General features: G+C 40.3%; 1 protein-coding gene across 4 annotated transcripts; it reads right to left on the reverse strand.

Moving 5' to 3' along the window:
- Positions 1–433: 433 nt before the first annotated feature.
- On the reverse strand, positions 434–23,467 carry rufy2 (RUN and FYVE domain containing 2). 4 transcript variants are annotated; one of them, XM_026170587.1, is made up of 20 exons: positions 23,156–23,467; positions 21,572–21,750; positions 17,331–17,504; positions 16,770–16,887; positions 15,207–15,308; positions 14,967–15,090; positions 13,831–13,895; positions 13,659–13,724; positions 13,193–13,262; positions 12,583–12,684; positions 12,303–12,419; positions 12,050–12,142; positions 11,158–11,232; positions 10,965–11,062; positions 5,462–5,581; positions 5,136–5,265; positions 4,897–4,991; positions 3,814–3,862; positions 3,601–3,681; positions 434–3,363 (listed from the first exon to the last, which is right to left on the reverse strand). In XM_026170587.1, the coding sequence occupies exons 2-20, from the start codon at positions 21,645–21,647 to the stop codon at positions 3,220–3,222; spliced, it is 1,899 nt and encodes a 632-aa protein (XP_026026372.1). In that variant the 5' UTR covers positions 21,648–21,750; positions 23,156–23,467; the 3' UTR covers positions 434–3,219. The 4 variants fall into 4 exon arrangements, with proteins under 4 accessions (XP_026026372.1, XP_026026381.1, XP_026026363.1 ...); XM_026170596.1 differs by lacking the exon at positions 23,156–23,467 and adding an exon at positions 22,153–22,214; XM_026170578.1 differs by lacking the exons at positions 21,572–21,750; positions 23,156–23,467 and adding an exon at positions 19,878–20,634.
- Positions 23,468–24,075: the final 608 nt, after the last annotated feature.

Below are 24,075 nucleotides of genomic sequence, written 5' to 3' on the forward strand. Positions count from 1 at the left end.
AAGTCTTCATAGGTTGCGGTCTTAATCATCTTGATTGAAGTGTGTTCAGATAATAACATCCATTTGACCTTGACTTCAGATCAGCTTTTCTGGTTGAGAATGTTTTGTAAATGTGAGCCTGTGTGTTTTTTATGAATGTTTTCACAGTTCATTACAGAATTTAAAAAAAAATAAGTTGAAATATTATATTCCACTCTCAAAGAGTGGAATTAAAATAAAGTCTATATTTGAGCTGTAAGATAGCTTGTGCAGCTGTTGTACATTTTGCCTAATAAATTTTATATTTAATTGTCTTTCTGACTGTGATGTTATTTGAGGACAAATCTCCATATTGAGGTTATTGAAATAAGAGTCCACATTTTGTTTAAAAAAAGCAAAGCTGATTCAAGTTGAGGACTTGAATCGGCTAGGAAAAAATGACAGGAAGCAGGAACCCATTCTGTGAGTGTTTAATCAGAAACTGCGAAACAGTCAAGACAACAGACTGTTGGCAACAGAGTTAATTTTAAACTGCAAAGTAAGCTAAAGGGCAACGGTGGTAATCGATATTTATATACAATATTATGTATCAACTGTACAAGTCCCACATTAATCTGGGACATTTAAGACAAAAAACAAGACTAGTCTTGGTTCAGCTCGGAAATATCTGCAAATAGATCTTCATGACATGTTTAGACTATATCGGAAACAATTTTATCACTTATTGAAATCATCCCCGGTCTATTGTCTCTTCACTGGAATTACAACATCCAGTACTTTAATGAAGAAAAAAATCAATTTGTAAACTTTGCAAGCACAAAACCAGAATCTGCACTGGAACTCATATTTCAAACTTCCATTCAAAACTCTTAGTTTGGCAACACAAATGCACTATTTTAAAATGGTTAAACTTCCCCTCACGAATGGAGCAGCAGTAAAAAAAAAACCCCAAAAGTGATTCTTTAACATCTGATTGCAACAAACTTCAAGTAAACGGGGGAAAATTCAAAATTTTCAGGCTTATAAAAGTACAAATTAATGTGTATAAAACAAACTCAAATCTATACTTCACCCAGTATGATTGGCAAGTGTTCAAACATATTTTGTAAGTAGGTAACACTCACGTTTACAACCACTAACTTTAGTCGTGAGTTTCTCTAATTTCCAAAAAAACAAATGAACCAGCCACACTGAGAACGACTGAGCTCAAACTAGAGCTGACTGCATCGACCCCTCCTCTTGCTCCTTAAAGCAGCACCCACTGCATTAGTGTCACAAAAACAGTGAAACGTACCTTTAATGTTTTTTTCCCCCCTTGGCTAGTGTTGCTACTCTGAAATATTCTGGGCTCTCGTTTTAGATCCTCAGTGTAGAAATATAGGACTCATTTTGGCAACGTGAAAAGAAGGTAATCACTGCATTTACACAGGCACATATGGCACAAATACCACAAAAAAAAAAGTTCAAGTGCTTTTCATATCCTCACGGGAAACTAGTGTCAGCAGAGCTCAAGCTGCCTGGAGCAGTAAATAGTCTGCAGATTTAGCCTGAAGTGTGACTGCATACAAATCCCATTTATAAAAATGTTCCTGGATTTATAAAAATGTAGTCCTAAGATTTTTCCCAGTGGTTATGCAAAGGAGTCTCAACATTAAATGCATACAGGATGACGAGTTCATAACTAATTTTGCTTGTGCATCTTCCAAGAACCCAAAGCATCTGAAATACGAGATCCCGGTGACTGAAGCTGAGCAACATAGACTGTATATTAAAGATGGAGATCATTTCTGGGTCTCGTGTTGTAATGGCCAGCAGCGAGCTTTCAGAAAGAAGTCAGACTATACAAATCTATTGGAATTTCTTCCTTTGAGCACCCTCATCTATGAAGTTAAACACGTTCCTCATGAGATTGTGGTCTTAATCTCTAGTGTTACATTTCACTAAATACAACATGATCTTTTATTTGTATATTATTGTCCCCATTACAGTAAAAAAACAACAAAAAAAGCAGTTTATGCCTTTTAGGTAGACCTACTTTGTGACTTAAAAACCTGGTTAATCCCTTCCCTTCTGCGCATAGTCCTGTTCAGTCCAACCTGTAGAATCAGTGTGTATAAACGGGGCATCCCCCAAACATCAAGATGAGAAACGAGAAACACTCAGCTCACATAAGGGCTTCGCTAACCAGTGAGTCCATCTTTTATATACAGTCTAAGGTCCCAAAGTGCAACATGTCATGTCAGGACATAACATTACTTCTATGTCAAAGTCAGGTTTAATAAATAACTCCAGTACTTCAGATAAAAAGAGGCCTTTAGCCTATTTTATGAGGCCATGACCATCTTCGTTCTGTGGTGATTTGTCTGTCAACCACCTGCTGCTACAACGGTGACAGAAAGTGATTTTTTTTGTTGTTGTTTTGTGGCACAACTCTTTTCTTTTTTAAACGCTGTCTGAGGCATTTTAACTCTTAATTGAGTTCTTTTAAATCCATCTTAAAAGAAGGTGCAAAGGAGTCCGAGCCGACAGCCGTAGCAAGGCCACCATGCTGCATGTGCAAACTTTAAAATCTCGCCTGTTTGACTATAAAGTTATTGTGGAGACTTTGAGGACTAACAGATGCATTAGAGGTTTGGTTCATAGAACTGTCTGCTTTTAGCTACAAGGAGCGTTCATCATAGTGCAGTTTCACTTCCACCTCTGCAGAGCCGTTTCTGCTTTCATAACCAAGCACTCACCCCCTGAACTTTAACATGAAGTCTTAGAGTTTGAGCTTTTACTTTAGTGACCATTATTTGGAGTAGCAGTTACGACAAATGGTTACCTGGTCATTGGATTGTGCACCATAAACTAAATATGGTTTCTTCGTTATTTTCATTGAGACTTAATATATATATACACACTTGGGGCTGACAGTCGTAACTATTAATATTACAGCAGACTCTTCTCTGTCTGACTACAAGGGAAGATATTTTAGACTCTCTGCAGATGTTCTGCATTCAGAGTCAAGCAGCTACATCGACAAGTTAGACAGATGCACATGTCGCTCTTTTCTTTCTTTTTTCCTTCCTTTAAACAAATGACAAATCAAGTGTAAGGATCATAAAATGCATGTGCTCCACCCCTTAGCAGCAAACACTGTAGATATAAGTTGGCATATGGATCCTATACAACACTGAAGAGGTGGTACTCATGAGTGTGACTGGTTCGAGGCCGTCACGGCAGCGGCGCAGCACTCTTTCATGTTGGATTGGAGGAGCATCGCTGCAGGAGGAGGGCGTGGCAGGTGTCACAGACTCGCACTGGTTTGGGAGACGCTGGCAGAGGAAGCTCGTTGTCAGAGCAGCTGTTACAGAAAATCTCCCCACAGTTCCTACAGTGGTGCTGTAGAAAGAGACAGAGAGTAAAACCAACTTAAATGCTTCTGGATTAATTTTACATCCATTAAGATCAACGATTCTTTTAAGTATTTCTTGGGGTCTCTGAGGTTTAAACCTATCTAAAAGATCCTGAAGATCTTTTAGATAAAATGGGTGTAAAATCACAAACCATCCAAAATCATTCAGTGCAGAATACGACCCCGGTTCAAATATAACTATCTGAAGTCAACTTAAGACAGACCTTTCTTCTTGAGATGGAGAACTCCTTCTCACAGAGCTTGCAGTGAGTGGCTTCTTTGTCCTTCAACCAAACCTGACCCCCCTGAAACAAACAACAAACCTGTGTTCTTAAATAGCACACAAACCAAAGTCAGCTTTGCTAACTACACTTATTCTGGGATTTTGCAGCTTCTTCTGATCCTTTTTTTTTTTTTTATTAAACTGTCTGAATTACCTGAAGAGCTTTGTTGGCTTCTTTGATGTCCTCAATCTTCAGTTTGGATCTGATTTAGACAAAATGGACAAAGTTACCAATCGAAGGGCATGAATTTCATTTTGTAGCACACGCAGAGATAAAGAAGATTTTAGCTGTAATGATAATGATATTGCTGTTGTTACAGTTTTTCTGACTCATTAAAACTTCTTAGTCTGGTGCCAAAAACCTTAAATAAAAGTATCAAACTATGTTAAAATTAACTTATTCTCACTAAACACAATTTTCCCAGTGATCTACATGTGATGCGAATGTCTTCTTCTTTTTTACATTAAACAGATGACAGCTTATAATTTAGATTTAAGCCTTAGTCACAGATGTCTAAATGCCTTTGTTGTGTGGCAGTGAAAAGCAAACTGGAAACTAAGGATGCTCATTTTTGCCACTGAAAAAAGAAAAAGGTTTCCATCCATAACTTAAAATGTTCAGTAGGGTATCTCAAAAAATTTGACGGAATAACTCAAAAAATGTTTGAGTCAAAAGCTCAAAATTTTCAAGAAAAGAACTAAAAGATTTCAACTTAATAAGTCAAAAATTTGTGTTAGTTCTGCCAGTCAGGAAGCTCTAAAAAAGACGTCATTTCAGTGTTACCCAGAAGGAGAAAGGGAGGAATCAGCTGTCCAACAGTTCATCATGACAACATCGATCAATACCTTTTATGCAGTTAAGGAGCCATTCAAAACTGAAGAACCGCCCACCAATTTAATTTGTTTACACTTGCTACACATTGGTAGCTCACTCATGCTGTTAACACCTGATTTTGGCACATGTGTCTGTGTCATGTACTTCCTAGCAGCCACTGGTTGGTCAGTATGACAGTCTTTATAGTTCTCATGCTAGGATTTACTCATAAAAAGGCTCATCTAGAATTGTTCCTATACCACATAATGTACTGTATATCTGATTCATAATCAAGTTTTAATACGCTGCATGAGAAAAATGTGGAAAGGCCAAGACTTATGAGACATTGCCTCACCTCCCTCTAAACTGCTAAGCAACTTTGTTATGGCGAAAAGAGAGCTTTTCAAAATAAAGTTTGCATACTCGCTGAGTTTGGAGCCAAGCTCCTCCAGAGCTTTTTCCTGGTCCTCACAAATGGTCTTCAGCTGAACATTTTCATCCTGGAGACGATGAAACTCCTGGAAAAATCAATCAAAGGGAAGCAAGAAAAGAAAAGGATCAACATATATCAAGTAAACGGAAATATGTACCGTCATAAGCACAAACACGCACTTTAAAAAAAACATAGCATCCTGTCCACTATTTATTTTCCCCCATCTCACCTTTTTTAGACCGTTTATCTGCAGCGCCTCTGTGCTGAGCTGAGCTACTGAGTCCCTCTCCCTGTGCAGGTCATTTTGTAACGTCTGCCTCCACTCCCTCTCTATCTTTAGGTCCGTCTCCAGCTGCTGACTACAGGTACAGCACATCCACATGTTTATATCAATAAGAAGGTGAAGGTGACAAAGTAATAGATTATATTATAGCATTCACGGATTCAAACATACATGGAAAAAAAAAAATCAATGTATCAAGTATTTATGTAAAATTTAGTTAAAGCAGTGTGGGTGGGTGTGTCTTAACCAATCCATGTAGGCGGTTTGCTTACAGTTGCTTTTCTCTGTGTTCGATCTGCCGCTGGAGGCTGTCGGCTTTGTTTGCAAAATCCAGCTTGAAGCGTCTGGTGCCCTCCTCGGCCGAGGTGCGGTGCCGCTCTGCCTCCTGTAATCTGCACCATTATAACCAGGAACAAACTCAGGACCATGGAGAGAAAAAACTGGGAGGGCAGGGAAGAGGAAGTTGGGGTGTAGAGGGAGAAAACAACATAGGGAGATGGGCAGGAGGATGGACAGTAAAGTAAAGGAGGCAAGGCTGAGGCTGGGATGAAGGAAGGTGTTGCAGTTTGAACTGCCAGGAAGTAAAACTGTGAGCAACAAAAGGACGCGTGACTGAGAATTTACCTGTGGGTGTTTAAAAAGAACAATAAGGAACACAAAAAGTGTAAAGACGGCAAAACAAAGATGCATAATCAAACAAAGCGTGGAAATCACCTAGGAGAAACTAATTGGACAAGGAGAGTAAAGGACAGCTCCTCTCACACTGAGTCTCTTTACCGTTGCTTGTTTCAGACAGATTATTTTAAATCACAACTCATGCAAAGCTACTGTAGTCCTCTTCTTTTATTTGCTCCGCCACACTCTGGCATACACCGACTGTTGACTGTTCACATAAAAAAAATGTTTCTAAACACGGCATGCTAAAGGTTTCACAAAAAACTCAAAACATACCCGGCATTTTCAAAACATCTACCTTTATTGATCACGGTGATAAAAGACAGTAGTTGTGAATTTTAAACAGCTGTACTGACTGTTTCTTTTTCTTCAGATTAGAAGTATTAGGAACATGGAGTTAAGAGTAGAATTACTTCCTGATATATCACAAAAGTCAATAAATATGCCAAGACAAACACAATAACGCAGTTCCCTTGACAGGAACTCCAGAGGTTTACAGCTGTGTAACTACAGGTCTTTTCATTTGGATCAGCTGTCTGTTCTGCAGAGACAAAACACACTGACTGATCTAAAGCTGCTGGTCCCACAGAGTAGTATCTAAAAATCTCAACCTGACAACGAGATGAGCTGTGTGCAAATTTATGTATTTTTTTAAAAGACATAGTGCACATATTTACTTTCCACTATATTACTTGAGTGTCCAAATTCTGAGCATGTGATCTAGGCTCTATATAGTGCCCCAACAATGAATGTAAACTACTTTCTGCTGACAATCTCATCAATCCTTACAATTTGTACCTTTACAGTGTCGTGTATCAAGAGAAATGGAGCAAAGTTTTGTGTCTGAAATCTCCATTTAATGCTTACTAACCAGGGGTAAGGTTCGCCATGCAGAGAAAACCGGCAGCAAACTAAAAGCAGCAGAAATTTCTGACTAGACATCTGCAGGGGGACCTCAGTGCCTGATTATGGTGAAATGTAGACAGCAGCAGAAACATTTTGTTTAGATTTGTGATGGTTTTCCTGTTCCAGCGCTTACTTGTGAGCATTAACAGTTTCGGCTGCCTGGGAAGAAAATAAAAACGCTCTTCCTGGTGGAGGAACACACAGCAAAGAACAGAAACGGTTACTCAAACAACTCAGCCAAGACAGTGTTAATGCCTTTAACTATTTTCCTAACAGGTGTGTCTGCATTTTGTTTTTCTATAGTGGCGGGAAGGTCTTTAATGATTAAGTACTAGCACCTTCCACCTTTATTTTTCATCTTGACTAAACGTTAAAGGGACTCGACTCAGCGTTAGCAGGTAAAACCTCTCAGTAGCTGTGACACAAAAGCCGAGCGCATGCCCCTCTAACTCAATGTGATCGATAAATACCTTTATGCTTACATCCAAACAGCCAGCTATCTCACTATCTGTGTTACTGCACATAAACTGACTACTGGAGACAGGAAGAATATGTAGCACTTGTATGTATGAGTGTGCACGCCTGTGCATGTTCATGAATAGTAGTGCATGATTAATTGAAAACGTTTTTTCAGTTTCTATTAAAGTATTAACTGTCTCAATATTGGATCAGTTAAACTGTCATGACAGAGTAAACTTTCCCTCACTTAGCACTAACCATAGACTGTATATAAAAGATGGACCTGGTTTCTGGATCTGAAAACTGAAGTCAGTGCAAACCTGCATACTTTCTAATGTCCAGCAGGGGGCAACCTGTCTGGTTTTGTAACCATGCTTCATTTACTTCATCATAACAAGCGGCTTCAAACAACGCTCATCTTTTACCGCTAATGTCTATTATCTCAGGCATATCTTAAAAAAACTGGCAACATTTCAGCACTGCCAAATATAACAAATGCAATGTGGAAAGAACAGAAAATGCATTGTATATGTAAGTTACAGGTAGCTCGAACACACTACAAAAGAACAGTGAGCAGCACAGCCGCCATGCAGCCAAGGAAGTGCATTAAGATACCACACAGATGTTTTAGATGTCGTAGTTCTTCAAAAGTACAGCAACTCATTTGTAAATCTTATCAAACCTTTCATTAATTTACAGTGCTCATATATTCAATAAGGTGGCCACAAGGATATTAATAAACACTAGTTGTACTTAGCGCTGTGTTCAGTAACCAGCCTCCCCAGCACACTCTACACACTACAGCTGTGCAGAACTAGTTGATTAGATATTTAATGTCAGAAATACTAGCCGATTAAACATATTATCCGTATTTTATTAATACACAAGGACATTACTAGTTCAAAGAGGTTACAACACCACCGTCCACAACCTGGGGCTGCAACCCAACAATCGCAGGCACCTCCTCCTTTCTCTTTTAATAGAAGTTTAAAAAAAAGCGAGGCGGGAAAGTATTCTGCAGTACTCTGTTTAAAAAAATAACAATCATAGACGAACGTCTGTCAAAATGAACTGAAATATAACCAAGCAACTCAAGTGACGTGTAACCACATTCTGCACCGGGTTGTGGAAGAAACCAAGGCCGCTACTTCGGTTATCCAAAGTCTGCAGACTGTACATGTTTGCAATGTTATACACGGCGGCATTTAAAACATGATTTGATTAGGGGTGTCTGTAGCTCAGGAGGTATGGCAGGTTCAGTCTGTAAGCCAAATATCGTTGGGCAAGATAATAACCCGAAGTTGCTCTTCAATGCATCGGTATTCATCGGGGTATGAATAGATATGATAGAAAGCGTTTAACCATAGAAATAAGTGCTTAGATGAATGGGTGTGAATGATGCTTGTAAAGCGCTTTTAGTGCTCAGAGTAGAAAAGCACTATATAAGAAGCAGTCTATTTACCATTAACACAATTAATGTGATTAATGGTTTCATATAGCTAAAATACAAAAATTCTAATGTATGATAAAGTTTAAGCTTATCATACATACACGTGGTAAATTTTTGGATGTTTTCTGTCTTTTAGAGTAGTCAACTAGTCTAATTTTTCCTCTCATTTAACAACTAGTACGGTAAGTTAACCACTAGGAGCATCCCTACTTTCAACACAGCTACCTCTGAGAGAGGGTGGCATTGAGCCCATAAATGCCTACAGAAACATGGATAAGAAATTAAGTAAATTACAGTTAATGGAGTCAAATACTCTGACAGAATTGCAAAAACGAGTCAGAGATGTGAATAAACCTCTCAGTCATTAGTTTAAAGTCGTCCTAAATGCAGCACGATGTTCAGTTTGTATATTATGATCCATACTAGGAGTCTTTTAGGGTGGGCCTACATAACTTGCGTGTAACATCCCTCCATTTCTTACTCAGATCCTCCCCTCGTTTGTCATGTTTCAAAACACCAAGGTGGCAACAATCAAAGCGCTCAGCTCACAGTAACTACATCCATTTTTTGTATCCAGTCACTGTTGACCAACAAACCTCTTAAAGTTGTTTGGATGCATTTTAACCAAAGATCACGAGACACGGCAATAATCTCTTTGAATCCCAGCACTTTGCTGATGAAGTAAATAAATCAAACATGCAGTCCCAGTTTCACCTGAATCTGTGGCAGCTCTCAGGCCCTAAAACCATCTGAATATTATGTGCAAAAAAACAGGAATGTTCTTCTAAGTAAAGTCCGTTTAGTCATGCGCTCATATCCTCAGAAGGAGATGTCCTTGACTAGCTTATACTGGTGCTCTGTGTCTGTGCTGGCACACTTGACAAATGACATAGCAAGCGTTCTGGTCTGACTGAGCAGATCCTTATCACTGCACAGAGGAGCAGGGATAAAAATCGGGAAACGAAAAAAAAAAAAAAAACCATTAAACATGGAGGTTTCGAGGGAGCAAAATGAATGGATGGAAGTTATAAAAGAGAAACAGAAGGGAGGGAAAAAAGAGGAAAGAAAGGAGGGAAGGAAGAAAGGATGTCAATACATCAGTGGCCCGGGTTATACTTAACACTTTTTGCGACTTAACATCACAAGCACAACAGGAAGTGTAAACGTAAGGCATTGTAATATTCATCTGAGTAAGCTTGAGTAATGAAAAGAAGTTGGAAAAAGAGGGCAAGGAAATGCAGAATATAGATGATTATGACTGCGGCAGATAAATCTGGAATTTCCCAGCTACATCTGCACAACACTGCACTATCAACATGGAAGATTTGAGCCTGGACACAAAGCTTTACGCTCACAACAACTACATGTCCGATTCTCAGGGGGCGATTTTCCATTAGATGTAATAAAGTTATTCTTCACAAGATTAGATTTACTTTATTAAAACGTTTTAGCTACACCACAAAACTCCCACTAATGTGTCCTATAGCACCGGCCTACAAACATCTTTAGGATAGCCAAAAGAAAACATTCACAACCAATCGCAAATAGGATGGAACAGATTTAAACCAATGGGAGAGGAGATGGGAGAGGTGGAGTGTGTTGACTGGAAGACAATGGGCTTGGGTAGGGGAGGGGGGATCATAAAGCATCAATGAACTCGCAGATAAAACCACAAACATGGAGCAGGTACACACTGAAGGACTGAAAGACATGGGCCAATAGCAACAGAGCTGAACATGCATGAGATTTACTGCAGTGTGTCAGATATGATAAATATGGGATTGCAGGGTTTCCACAAGGAAACTAGTAATAACATATTGAACTATTGTCTTGATGCTAGGCATCTGCCTAGTGGCTCTGCTCCCCTCTGAAGAAGAAAAAAAAATCAAAGTTTTTGTCTTTTTTTTTGTAACCACTGCACAAATCAAAAACAATTAAATGTTTAGGGAGAAGAGAAAGGTGCATTTCTACTTGTTTGTTATGTTTTATGTGACTTTTATTACTTCTATGGGCTACCATCAACCAATCTGCCCTATAGAACATATTGATTAATAATCATAGTCCCAATTCTTTTCTGTTTAGAGTTATTTACACTGAAACATAACAACATCATCAAAAAAAATTCTCAGAAATATCAAACTTACTTTTCTAAAGAGGCATAAAGTATTATCAGCTTAACTTAAAGGTTCAGAAGTCTGAACAGAGCAGCAGAGAACATGGTGTAAACACCTGGACGTGAAACAAAGGGGACAAAGTGCTTTGCATCCAGAGGCTGTGTGTCTCACCTTTGCTCCAGCTGCTTCATGGTGGCAGTGATCTGATTGGTCTTCTCCTCCAGACGACTGATCACATCATTCTTCTTCTTCATTTCCTCGTCAGACGACTTAAAAAAAAAGAAAAAGGGAAGTAGTAAGGATTACTATAGTTCTGTTATTTCTGGATCTTAAACATTATATGACGATGAGTGTGTGCTTGTACCTGCATCTTCTGGTACATTTCTACATTGATGGCTTTGACCTCATCCAGCTGCTGTCTCAGTCCAATCAGTGTGTCCTATTAATGAAATCAGAGACTTAGCTGTGTTCTGGTCCAGTATTGGCTGTCTTCTTTACGCACACATGCATGTTTTTTGTTTTTTTGACTTACTATAGCAGTTACAGAAAACTGGACGCTCATATTAAACATTCCCTGTGAGACTTCAGACGGCTCTAAATGCTCTGCAACCAACAAGTTCTTCTACTCTTCTTATCAAAGAAAGCAGATAATTATTACTGGCTGCAATCCAAGATAGTGAAGTTAAGTTTGGGTTGACTGCAGGACAAGATTCTCTGTAGAGAAGCAACTGAATGATATAAAGAATCTGCATAACATCAGACTGACCAGTGAGTCACCTGGTAGGGAACACATTAGACTGGAAGCAGCGAGCTGGTTAGCAGTGACTGAACATTAAAATCAGGAGTGTGAGGGTTATAAATTGATCCTAATCACAGATTGGGTTATTTGTTTTACCAACAAAAGTTAAAAAAAAAAAAAAATACTGGCATTCACCAGTGCTACCCCTCAGCCTCCTAGTCAATACACCTACGGTATCAATTTGAAAATCCTAGGTCACCTCCTTATCACGTTCACAAGACTTTCAGAAAACTCATCCCATTCAGAAACTTGGGAATCCATGTTGCCCACCCACCCGGCAGGGTGATGACAATATCCCATCAACCTTTTTTGAACAGGTAATGATGGCTGACATTTTCTATCCATTGCAGTTGGAATTTTAATTATGTTTGCATCTCCTCACAAAGATGAATTAATGCCGCTGCTTCAGTATCAGTAAGTAAGAATCTGTTCTGAAAAACAAAATATTTGTTCTTACCTGTTTTTCGTGAATATCTTTCTCCAGAAGTTTCATGGCGAGCTCCATTTCCTGCTTCATCGACACCTGGACCACCAGCTCATTCTCCACATCCTGAAAATGGCAAAATGCATAAATGTAATGTTTGTTTATAATGACGTCATGAACACATTCTTCACACACACATTCTACACACACACACACACGCACACACACACGCACACACACACGCACACACACACGCACACACACACACGCACGGCCACTGTCTGACCTGTCTGAGCTGACACTCCTCTTTTAGCTGTCTTCGCACCTCGTTGTACATCTCATCCAAACCCTGACGAGACTGTTTGTACGTGTCTCTCTCCACTGACACGTCACCTTGAGTTAACTAAATTAAAAAATTAAAATAAATTAAAAAATTAAAAAATAAATAAATAAAAAAAAACACCAATAGGGAAACTTTATATGGATGGATTGTAAGACCTAATTTCCGTTTCACTTTTAGTTGAAAAAATAACATTCAGAAACGTTCATTTTGTGACACAGTGTACCTCTAAATGTTGCTGCGTCTTCAGCAGAATGAGGGTGTTTTCACTCCTCAGCTGCTGGTTTTCTTCCTGCAGTTTGATGATGTTGTTCTTGGCTATGGCTAACTGCACACACAAACATATCCACATGTATTAGGAAACATGTTTAAAACCTAAAACATTAAAATCTAGTATGGTATAAATGGATATCACAAGTAAAAGACTGTCTTCACTTGTTTTGCAAATTTAGGTTTCTTCTACCCACACACATTGGACATTTTGCTTAGCAAATGGTCCCAAAAAAGGCAAATTCGTAGATTTCTCTTAAATAAGCTTAAACACAGATTTGTTGGCTTTACTGTACATGACTTAAAGGAGTAGTCACCCTTCAAAAGCGCAGTTTGAAAAAGAAAACCCCTGATAAGAAACTCCAAATTTGGCTGGAGGATTACAGCTTAAAGGTTAGACATACCTCAAACCTCTAACCAAGTGGTGTCACTAGAGAGCTGCATGTGCAACCGTGTAACTTGGTGACACAGACACTATTATACTCCAAATATACTCTATGACTTTAATGTGTAACAGACAAATGCTTCTCCACACAGGTGACAGGTGGGTGATTATTGGTTCTCACCTCCTCAATGAGTTTAGAGTTGGACTTCTCTAGAGAGTCGACTCTGCCCTGAAGCCCGTGAACTGTGGAGCTGCATGAAGAAACAACATTATGGTGGGCCTCTGACCTCTATATGAGTTTCATTAAATTAATGAGCAAACATTTAATATTTCGTATATGAAACCAGGACTGCAGTAGCTGTAATATAATCACAGCCGCCACACAAGTAGGGTTTATTTAAAATTGTTAGCATTAACGAAAGACTCAGATTAGTCTCCGTTCATTACTATCAAGTCTGTGAGAAGACAAAAGTTGGATTTCTAAACCACCCAGACGGGTTTAATCTCAAACTCTGGAATACTTTTATTCTGGGAAGTGTTGTGGTAAAAATACAAAAACTTCCTGCAACTTCCTGTCAGTTATTAACGGCACAATCTGCAGGTCCTCCAGCACACAGGTCTGTTTCCAGTACAAACAAATGTCTTACTTGAGCTGTCGGTTCAGTTCCTCTACATAATTCTTCTGATCCAAGATGGATGCTATCTGGCTATTCCTGTTGTCATAGAAACAGACACAAGAGAAAGAGAGCTGCATCACATTTGGGGAAAGAAACCAGCTGCATCAAACCGAGGAGAGAGAAGAAGAAAAAAAAACTGTACCTCTCTTCACTCCTGTAATCATCTATGTCATTCTTCAAATACATGGAGAAGTCGATCACCCCGACCTTAAATGAATAAAACGAAGGCGCTAGTATCACTCAGAGGCAGGCATGTTGCTTTTCACAACGACTGCACAAACATCAATTTGAAGGAATTTGAAGAAATCCAGACCATTTACAGAAATTAGATGCCTACAAGCACATGTTGACTTATTTAAAAGTCACAAAACAAACACAATATATGCAATTTGTAACTACAAAAATGTATCAATTAACCGCATGCATGCATAAAAGCCACCGGCTTGCTATAGCACTATTAAAATGGTGAGTTGGAGAAGAGCTGATAAGAACTTAAAGGAAAGTTAAAGTAAACCAAGTCCCCATCCTTTGGTTTCATCCTGTCAAAGGAGAGGATGTTATCTGTTAAATGACCTCAAAAATTGAAACATAGTACTGCTCTCATTTCATTTCTGCCCAGTCAAGCTCTCTACTGGTGCTTGGCTTCTACGGTGAAACACAGATCAAATGAGAGTCTTACACACACTTTTAGACACACTAGATGCAGCTGTAGATGTATTCAGGTTTGTGTAATCTGCTGTCCTGGGCTAACGGTTGAGGCAGGATTGGTTTTCGTCACCTCTAGTCAACACAAGATTTCTGCTACCTAATGAAACATGCAGGGCTTTGGGTGTTGTGTCTACATCTTTATAGTTAGGCCTCTGAGGCTGCAACATGAACTCCAGTGGCTCTGAATTTTGTTTATTGCGCCTTTAATCAAAATCACGATTAAAAGAAAGAAGAAGGAGAATTTAAAAAAGGCAGTTTCCAATTGATTAATACTGAAAATAAATATTAAGAGAGAACACAGACTGTTTTTACAAAGGGAGTCAGAGATGCAGAGATAAAATAACTTAAACTGGCAATCACACTTCCTGAAACCACACAACAAAAGATAAACTGCTTATGCTCAAAGGTCACGTAGTACAGGACAAATGAGTAACATTCTTTGCTCCACTGACACAAAACACCACCCTCTGGTGCTTGGTATGGTGTAAGCAGGAAATTAAATAAAACTGGCTACACAGCAATGTCAGACTTTTTCTAATATCAAAATATTTCTCCCCATCAGTGGCATACCTGAGAGTCCAGGTCCTCGCCTTTCACACACAGGTTAGCATCGATGACGTTAAGGCCCACCAGCAGGCCCACGATCACTGCTCCCTCCTCCTCCAACATAAGAGCCGAATTCTCATAGAAATCACTGAGGAAGCAAGAGATGACATCATCTGTTACCCTCAACGGCCTGAACAGTCAATCGGCAATGTTTCATTATAAATATATAATAATATTCACATATACACATTCTCTCTGGTGTACCTGAGCAAGTCTTTTCTGGTGATGAGAAGTCGCAGGTAGTCGGCCAGCCGTTTCTGCATGAGAGCCAGGCGCAGCCATGCTCTGGCTCTGCCTAATGGAGTCCTGGAAACAAACACCAGTGATAAGGTTGGATTTCAAGGTGTTTCTGAGGGTCTGTCTACTCAAGTCTGCTGTAGTTAGATTCTATTTAACCCTGACTCTTGTTACTGTTCATCATCTATGAGATGGGAACAAGAAAGTGCAGCATTCAGTATTTTCTCTTAAAGTTTGACAGAGATTTCGAAACATTTTCTAAATACTGAATACAAGCTTTTTCTATTTTCAGTGTATTGGTGTTCTCTCTCAATCCGAACATCCAAAACTTTGCTTTCTTTGTGGGCACAGACACTGTTTGAGCTTCCTTGTATCAAACCTTTGCGTCGGCACTCAGCGTTGCTAAAATCCTCCTTTTTTGCACGTCTGTTGCTCTTACTCAGCCCCAGCAAAGGAAACAGACTCTGTTCTCTGTGTGAAACAACACAACTGTTCCTCATTTAGGACCAGATCAAACTCGAGAACTTAAAGCGTGGCGTGGAAACTGTCCATGAACGAGGTTTAGCGTAATCCTCCTCGCTAGATCCACTGAAGGACACACCTTCAGTATGAATGCAGGACACGACACTTTTTGTTGTTGCTAAACACATCACTTCCAAACTACATAAAGGTTGGTCCTGCTCTATCGCTAACATTATTTTTCTGAATTTTCAGAAGTTTCTGCCAAAGACAGTTCCACGTGTCACATGTTCAGAAATTGTGTCGATATGAAAGAAGAATAGGGAAATAGGAAGAAATGAAGCGGCAGAACGATCAAAGGTGAAGTGAAAGTAAACACCCAGGTACTTCCCTGAGCTGGCTCACGTCACATTCTCATTTCAGCGTTGATTTGCAGTCTCACACTAAATCCCTTGTTTGCATTTACACCTGTGCACTGCTCTCTGTGTTTGTGTCACAAGTGGAGCTGATCATGAAATTTGAGCTAAGAGAGCTACTACCCTGTTTTGCTGAAATATAGAAAAGAATGAAGCCTGTAAAATGAGATAACAACCTGTGTCTTCACTGGAAAAACACTAGCTCCTGCATTAGCATTAACAGCAAGCTAGATGTAGTTAAAACCCTATTACATTGGCGCGATATGGCAGCCTCGCTTCTGTCAGTCTGCCCCAGGGCAGCTGTGGCTACAACTGTAGCTTGCCTCCACCAGTGTATGAATGTGAGAGTGAATGAATAGTGGTATTGTAAAGCGCTTTGGGTGCCTTGAAAAGCGCTATATAAATCCAATCCATTATTATTATTATTATTATTACTACATTGATTTAACAGAGGCATTATCTGTGCTCTAATCAGTAAAATGTTTACACAGAAAAGCAGATAATTCACGGCTGTGTCATGAGATGTATAGCGCTTTTTCTGGAGAGGTGTATGTAGTACTATAAATCAAGCTTTACTTCTGATTATGATTGCACGGTGGACGAGAGGTCAAGCCATATGAGAGCAAACGTGTGTGTAAATACATGTACTTCTTACTTAAGTCCTGGCAGGTCTCGTACGGACGCTGAGATCTCTGCCGCTTCGGGACACAGTTTCTCCACCAACTCCAGAGGACCCCACAGGGACTTATTAAAACCCAGAAAGGACTTCTTCACTGGAAAAAGAAGAAAGCAGGAAAAATCAGACATTACAGATTCCCAGCTTACACATAAAATTAACGCCAGCAGGAGCAACAAACTAAATCACAAAGTTGGAACAAAAACTGGCCAGAATATGGAGATTTATGAGTCACTGAGAGACGTAAGACCACTGAACAAATGCTCTCCATCATGGACAAGACATCACACCTGCTCATATACTACAGAGGCACCAGAGCTTATTATCACTCAGATTTATTCAATCCCACTGCCATAAAGAACACCTCGAGAAATCGCTCCTGCAGTTCTCTATAAAACTTATAAATTGAATCAAACTCTCTTCTTTTTCAGAACTGTGGATATTATTTATTAAACACAGTAATTCCCACTGCACGTTCAGTAAACAACAATAACAAACAATCTATCGTGCAGTACACTAGCACAACGCTGACATCTTTACCTCTGAGCCCGTGTTTGAGGCAGTGCTCCATGACCACAAAGAACTGCTGGAGAGGGGGGTAGTCTGAGTCCAGGGTCCGCCCGAAGCTCAGAGCCGACTCGATCAGACCTTTGATACTCAGCTTGGCCATATTCAGTAAGTTAGCTCGTTCCATAGCCATGGGATCTCGCAGGGCTGCGGGAAAACAAATGGCAAACACTTTTAAAAAATATCCATGGCTTTACATTTTCCTCGTACAGAAATACAGATTTAGAAAGAAATTATATGGAGTCTATTACATTCTCTTAAGAACTCCATGCAGAGTTTAATCTAGGTTTAAACACAGCCACTGCACAGCAACAAGAAATAACTATTAAGAATGATTTATTTACCTTTACATAACAAATTATTTCTTTTGTACACACAGAATGCAGATAGAAATTAAAAGGTAACTATCTCTCAGCAGGAGCGCCACCAGATTTTTTTCATAAGGGTGGCCATATTGATAGCACAGAAAATAGGTACACCAAATAAGATTTTGAAATCTATAATAATCTGTTTTGATTGACCGATTGATTGACTAATTGACTGACTGAAAGTCCCAACCATTAGTTAATGATTGAAAAGGAAGAAGCTTAAGAGTCGCTCTCCCAGAATAGAGTTAGCTTAAAGAGCAAACTTATTCAGGAAAAACAAATAAGTATTAGATCATGTAAAACTGAAAACTGTTGCCTGTCTCTATGTTGGCCCTGTGATCTGTTCAGGGATTGGCACCAGTTTTTCTGCAACCTTATTACATTATTACCAACACAGGACAGTTTTGCCAGGGGGTGGGGTGCAAATTTGGCCCCCACTTGGAGGCGCCCCTGTTTCTCAGAGATTTGCGGGGCTTCATTTAATGATCATTTTCAAGATGTCTCACTTTAAAAGCTTGACAGATTGATGATGTTTTTGTCAGAGGGCTAAAAAACTGAGTCAGAAGGGGTTAATGTCATACAGCTGGTAATTATCAGAGACAAGCTTGCTATACTGAGTAAATACCTTGACGTCAGGTTGCATATTTGTAATATTTTCTGATAGTCTACCTGAACAGATCAGAAATGTGTTAACAAATCTTTGTCCCAGTTCTGCACCCATTATGGAAATTATCCTAGGCATGAAAAGCCAACATCCCAGAGAGGTAAGGCTTTTAACTAGACAACCCAGTTAATGTAAAGCCAAACAGCAGAACAGGACACAGCAGGGTCAGGTGAAAGCGTGCAGATATGTTGCCTAGCACCTTTAATTGCAGTGACAGGTTGGCCCTAGAGGGAAAGACTTATCAAACCAGGTCATGTAAAGCTGTTGATACTAAAATGCTTAACACATGTACCATTATGAACGTTAAGGAAGCCTATTATACTCGACTTTATTTGCTGCTCATATTACACATGAAATAAAAACCCTCTCAAAAAACAAACAAACAAACAAAAACAACAGGTCAGTTAGGCGGTCAAATGCTTCATTACAGATATTTTTCTAAACACTTGTCTCTGCATGATGTCAGTGAGTGCAAATATCCACAGCAGGTTTCTGAAGCTGGCCACGAGCCAAATTTGAAAACAACAAAACACATGTCAAACATTTGAAAAAGGTTTAAAGTGTTTACTATCCCTGCATCAGAACATTTATTCAACTTAGCTGTTTTTGTGCCCTACCAATAATGTCCGCCCCTCAGTTTAAAAATCACTTGGTTAAAGAGGTGTAAGTGGTTTAAAATAGCTCCTATCAGACAGATGACCTGATGGACAACACCAGTAGATTGGAGAAGACAAATAAGGGCCACTTTGATCTGTTAACCATGCAAAGTTACTCTAGTAGAGCCAAATAAGAAATGTGCATATACTGTGCCTTTGAGCAGCTAAATTGTCTTGAGTGTTGCCATAAATCATGACAATCTTTCCACAGATACATCTTCATCAGACTAAAACACAGAGGTGATGCAAAGCAATTAAAAGCAACAAGCTCACTCGTGGCATAAGGCTGGAAGTTGCAGGGGTTTAAAATTCGTGCTAACAATGCAAGCATTTATCAGAAATAACTGTTAACTGCCTGTTTCATCCTTAATTCAAACACAAGTCCGTGATGTACATCTGAAACCAGCCAGATTATTTATAGCTCTGAGTGTGGGAGGTGATGTGGTGACAGAGACAGACACTCGGGCTGCTGGGCAGAGGCAGTAAAGCTCTACAGTTACTGATTTTGTGAGATCACCAATAGGGTGACAACACATGCAGCTAACAGCTCTGCAGCATGATACAAACCCCGGGGGATGCAGAGGGGCATTTTCCATTTGCACCAACGCAGCATGTGATGTTGCAGGCAGTAAAGCTCCAGAACAACTAATAACAATAAGGCATGGGGACCTATTGTGCAAAAATCATACCGTTAGAAGTATCAATTAACTTAATTAGCGACTGTTTTAACGTAACCAACATCCAAATTAGTTACTGGATGTCATCAGTCTCGTCATCAGTAACCAGGCAGTCCTTCACACCCTCACGGCCCGAGAAGCTCATCAAACTCTACCTTGGACGGCCCAGTCTCCTGGCAGGGACGTCCTGTGTTCCGACACTTTGGGCAGGACGTGAATGCTTCCTGAAATGGTCTCGGACGCCTTTCTGGCCAAAGCGAAGATAGGAGCCTGCCATCGCCCGTCTCCTCCACCTCCTCCTCTCACTGTGCTGCTGCTGTTAGCTTTATCCCCTGCAGCAGCCTTCTCCTCCTGAAGCCTCAAAATCCCAAATACCTGGGATTTATCCTTGCTGCTGTCCGCTTCGGACAGAGACAGGTCGTGCTCTGCTGACGATGCCATGTTCAGGCGCTGAAATGACTGTAGCTAGGTGTGCTCTCCGCTGCGAAAACAGCCAGATTCAAACGGTTTTGCTAACCGTCGGCGAGCTAGCTTTGATGCTCAATTCCTCTGGCGAGCATAATGACAATCGCTGCGTATATGTCTATTAAAAAAATACCTGTGATGGCACTGGGCAAAGCAATGACAGCTCTAACCAGAATCAAAACCTGTCGTTACGTCTCCGAGCTCCAAAACGTATATTTGGCGCCGCTCTCGCTACATGATGAAGGTGAGCGCAGGTGCCGACCGCACAGAGAACCGCTGCTCAGTAAACGTGTATTTTCTATACATCGTGGTGGCGTAAAGATTTGTTTACAGCCAGCAGACCTAACCGATAGTTGGCGTCTCCGCCGTGCCACTGCACCCGCCCGAGGGGAGGTGTCACACACGGCTCACAAGACACACAAAAGGGAGCACTACGTAATGATTTTAGAGCCTGCTCTGCCGCCCCCTGCTGCTGGAAACGGGAACTGCAGCTCTGCCCGCAGGTGGAGCGTGTACAGAAAAATAACAGGCTCCTTCCGAATAAAATCTGTCTTCTTTCTTGCTACCTTTAGGGGTCGCCACAACGGACCACCTGCCTTAATCTCACCCTAGCATCCTCCTGTGTCACACCAACAACCAACATACATGTCCTTCACAAAATCCATGAGTCTTCTCTATGGTCTTCCACTTTTCCTCCTGCCTGGCAGCTCCACATTCAGCATCCTTTGCGCAATGTATCCACTATCCCTCCTGTGCAAATGTTCAAACCATCTCAACCTTGTCTCTCTTTGCCTCCAAACTGCTCAACTTGAGCTGTTCCTCTGATGTACTCATTTCTTGTCTTGTCCATCCTAGTTACTCCCCATGAAAATAAGCTCTGCAACCTCTCTTGTGCAGTCAGAGCAGATCGCCGATGTCTTCCCACCCCAACCTTGAACTCATCTACCATGGCGTCCCCTGCCCTCTATACTAAACCTACAGTAGAAAATTCTTAAATAGCAATGCAGAAGCATATTAAAAAAGAACAGTGGAAATCATAAACACCCCCACACAGTCACCAGTATAGAGAAAGAAGACAAATATTGGCAGAGAGCACAGCTAAATGGAAAACTTGATTAGGTTTAGAGCTGATACTAAAGGCTGCAGCTAATAATCATTTTATTTTCAAATAATCTGAAAAAATAAAATGCCATTCAGCAGATTCACTGAACACAACAGCATAAAAATGAAGCATCATCAAACTTATTTGCCATTGTCAGTGGCTGGTTTTCTAAATCCCTGAACATCCTATTAAACTCTTGTACCTCACCTGTTTTAAAGCAGTGATTTGTGGGTAAGCCACTGTTTTTCAATGTGAGAGACCAAACAGAAATTTCCATCATACCTTGGCTGTAGGCTAACCGCTCCATACTCTCACTATGAGTGATGCCCCAGCGGTGGAGACTCTGAGGGGAGTACATGATGAGTAGGGCTCTTTTCTGCCCACTGGGAACTGACGAGTAGATCCTCCCTCCTGAAGTTGTCCACTCTGATCCGTCAGCTCCACAGTCAGCTTATCCACTTCTGAGGAACAGATAGTAAAGAGGGTAACAGACTTTTAAGCTCTTTAAGATTAAATTACATAAGTGATTGGCATTATTTTGACTTCTTTCATACATAAGACCACCTAAAGTCATACATTGCTAGCATTTGTTCACCGGCACACCAGGATGTGAAGATGTGGATGGTTTTGAGGTAAACACACTCTGATTATCTGCTGCACTTCCTCTTTTTAAATCCTCATTTTGATCACTGACCCCCAAAACACATCACTCACATATACAAATCCTTTGATGTTAATAATAATATATGCTAAAAGTACCTTTGCTCAAGTATTTCATTTATCCTAAAAACTAAATTTCCCAAAATGTAAGTGTATTTAAGTAAAAATACACTCACCACCACATTTAACAAAAGGCTTTTTACCTTTTCTTTCAGCTATAAGGAATGCATCCACTGGGCCACCGCCTTTCCATCATACAGATCTAAAAGCCTCCAACCACACCAGCAGCACAATCCATTACAGTTGTGGCAGCATAGAGGGTTATAACACACTACACAACAAAGAGCACTGTTTCTCCTCTCTCTCTCCATGTCCTGCTCTCTCTAATACCTCAGGGCTGACCAGGAATCATATGACCAGGTTTGTGCAGATCTGTACATTCCCTGAATGCTACCACCATTAATTCTCAGAATCTTCATTTGTCAGTTCAGTCAGTAGAGAATAAAAAATTCAGGCTTCTGCTATCTCAGTTTTTTTTCCATACCTCACTGAATTTGTCTGTATCCATCTTTATGTCGTGTTTGTTAGAGTCACCGAGTATAACCATGACTGTATAACTATGCATCACCGTTCAAGTTAAAATGCACTGGATTTTAAATGTAGTTATTCTTTTATTTCATATTTTAGAGCAGTAGCTTTAATACATTTCAGTTAAAACTTCTTTAGAACCAGAGCTGTATCATGTTCCCGTCTATCTCCTCCCTCCATCCATGAACCACACCTAAACATTCTCACTACACACCACTTCCAGCATGGTGTGTTTTTGTGCCATTTGACAATCCCTGGGACACGCCCTTCTGCCCGAGAGACAGCACAATGAGCCAATTGACATCCCCCACTGGAAGCTCTTTCCACCAATAGGGGTGTGGTACTGTTTCATCGTAGTAGGCAGCCATTCATTGTGCAGCAATGCTGCTGCAGTTGGAGTGGTGCTGTGATCACACTCTGACAGAGTCACAGATTTATTAATATTAGTTTCAATGACAAGGAGCAAGGAGGATATCAGGAGTGACACATCTTATAAATAGAAAACACAGTATAATTACAACATGCACACTACAGATTACAGTATGTGTGACAGCTAAGTATCACTCCACCACTCATAATGTGCCGTCGTTACTTAAACATGTGGATGGTGCATCTCACCTCAACAGGGAAAAGCGGTGCGTTGATCCTCGGTTATCGGTTATGTCAGCGTCTCAGCAATCTGTAATCCGGTCACTTTCAGGTGATGACTCTGTGAAAGATTGGTTTGATGTACATCAAAGGTTCACCTTATCCATCCAGTTACCAGCTCCCAGTCATCTGGTGACAATAATCTGTCTATCTCGCAGGTGGTGTATGGATGCAGTATCACAACATGACTGTCTGTAGTTCAGGAGGAGTAAGCCGGTACACGCTTGGGGGATATCACCGACAGAAACCACAATCATCACCCCACATAGCACCCAATGACAAGAGAGCAGGGAAGCTGTATGGGGGAGGGGTTTAGGAGTAACACAAGCAAGAACAGAGAGGAGGCTGAAAAGGGGATAAATACAGCAGAGATGAAGGGGAGCCGACAGAAGACACAAAGCAGGAAGAGACTGAGACCAGTGGGTCTCTTATTTGTGCTTATATGTACACATTAGTGTGACACTCTGAATGTATGAATGAAATGTATAAAGATATGAATGAAAACATGGAATTGTCTGTGAATAGTGACTTCTGAACACAAGAGGGGAGGGGCGAGTCTGTTACCATCCAATCAGAAGCAGGAAGCAGAGAGAGGGTCTCAGTGAAGCAGAGCGGTGATTGGTTCAGTTTGGGAGTGAATGACTCTGCAGCTCAGAGAATGAAACAGTTACCAGTGCAGCTGTCAAAGATGAGGCTCACTACATTTCTAATTCACAGAACGAGTGCAAAGACCAAGCTGATTTCATGTAGGCAAGCATGAGCAGTAAGAATGCAAATATTTAAAGGCACAATCAGCATTTTTTAAAACAAACAAAAAAAACACGCATCTCTATCAGTACTGAAGCACTTTTATACATAGTTTCCTGTTAACTTATGCCTTTAAAATCAGC

The sequence above is a fragment of the Astatotilapia calliptera genome, chromosome 1 (genome assembly GCF_900246225.1).
Source record: "Astatotilapia calliptera chromosome 1, fAstCal1.2, whole genome shotgun sequence".
In the NCBI taxonomy this organism is placed as follows: Eukaryota; Metazoa; Chordata; class Actinopteri; order Cichliformes; family Cichlidae; genus Astatotilapia; species Astatotilapia calliptera.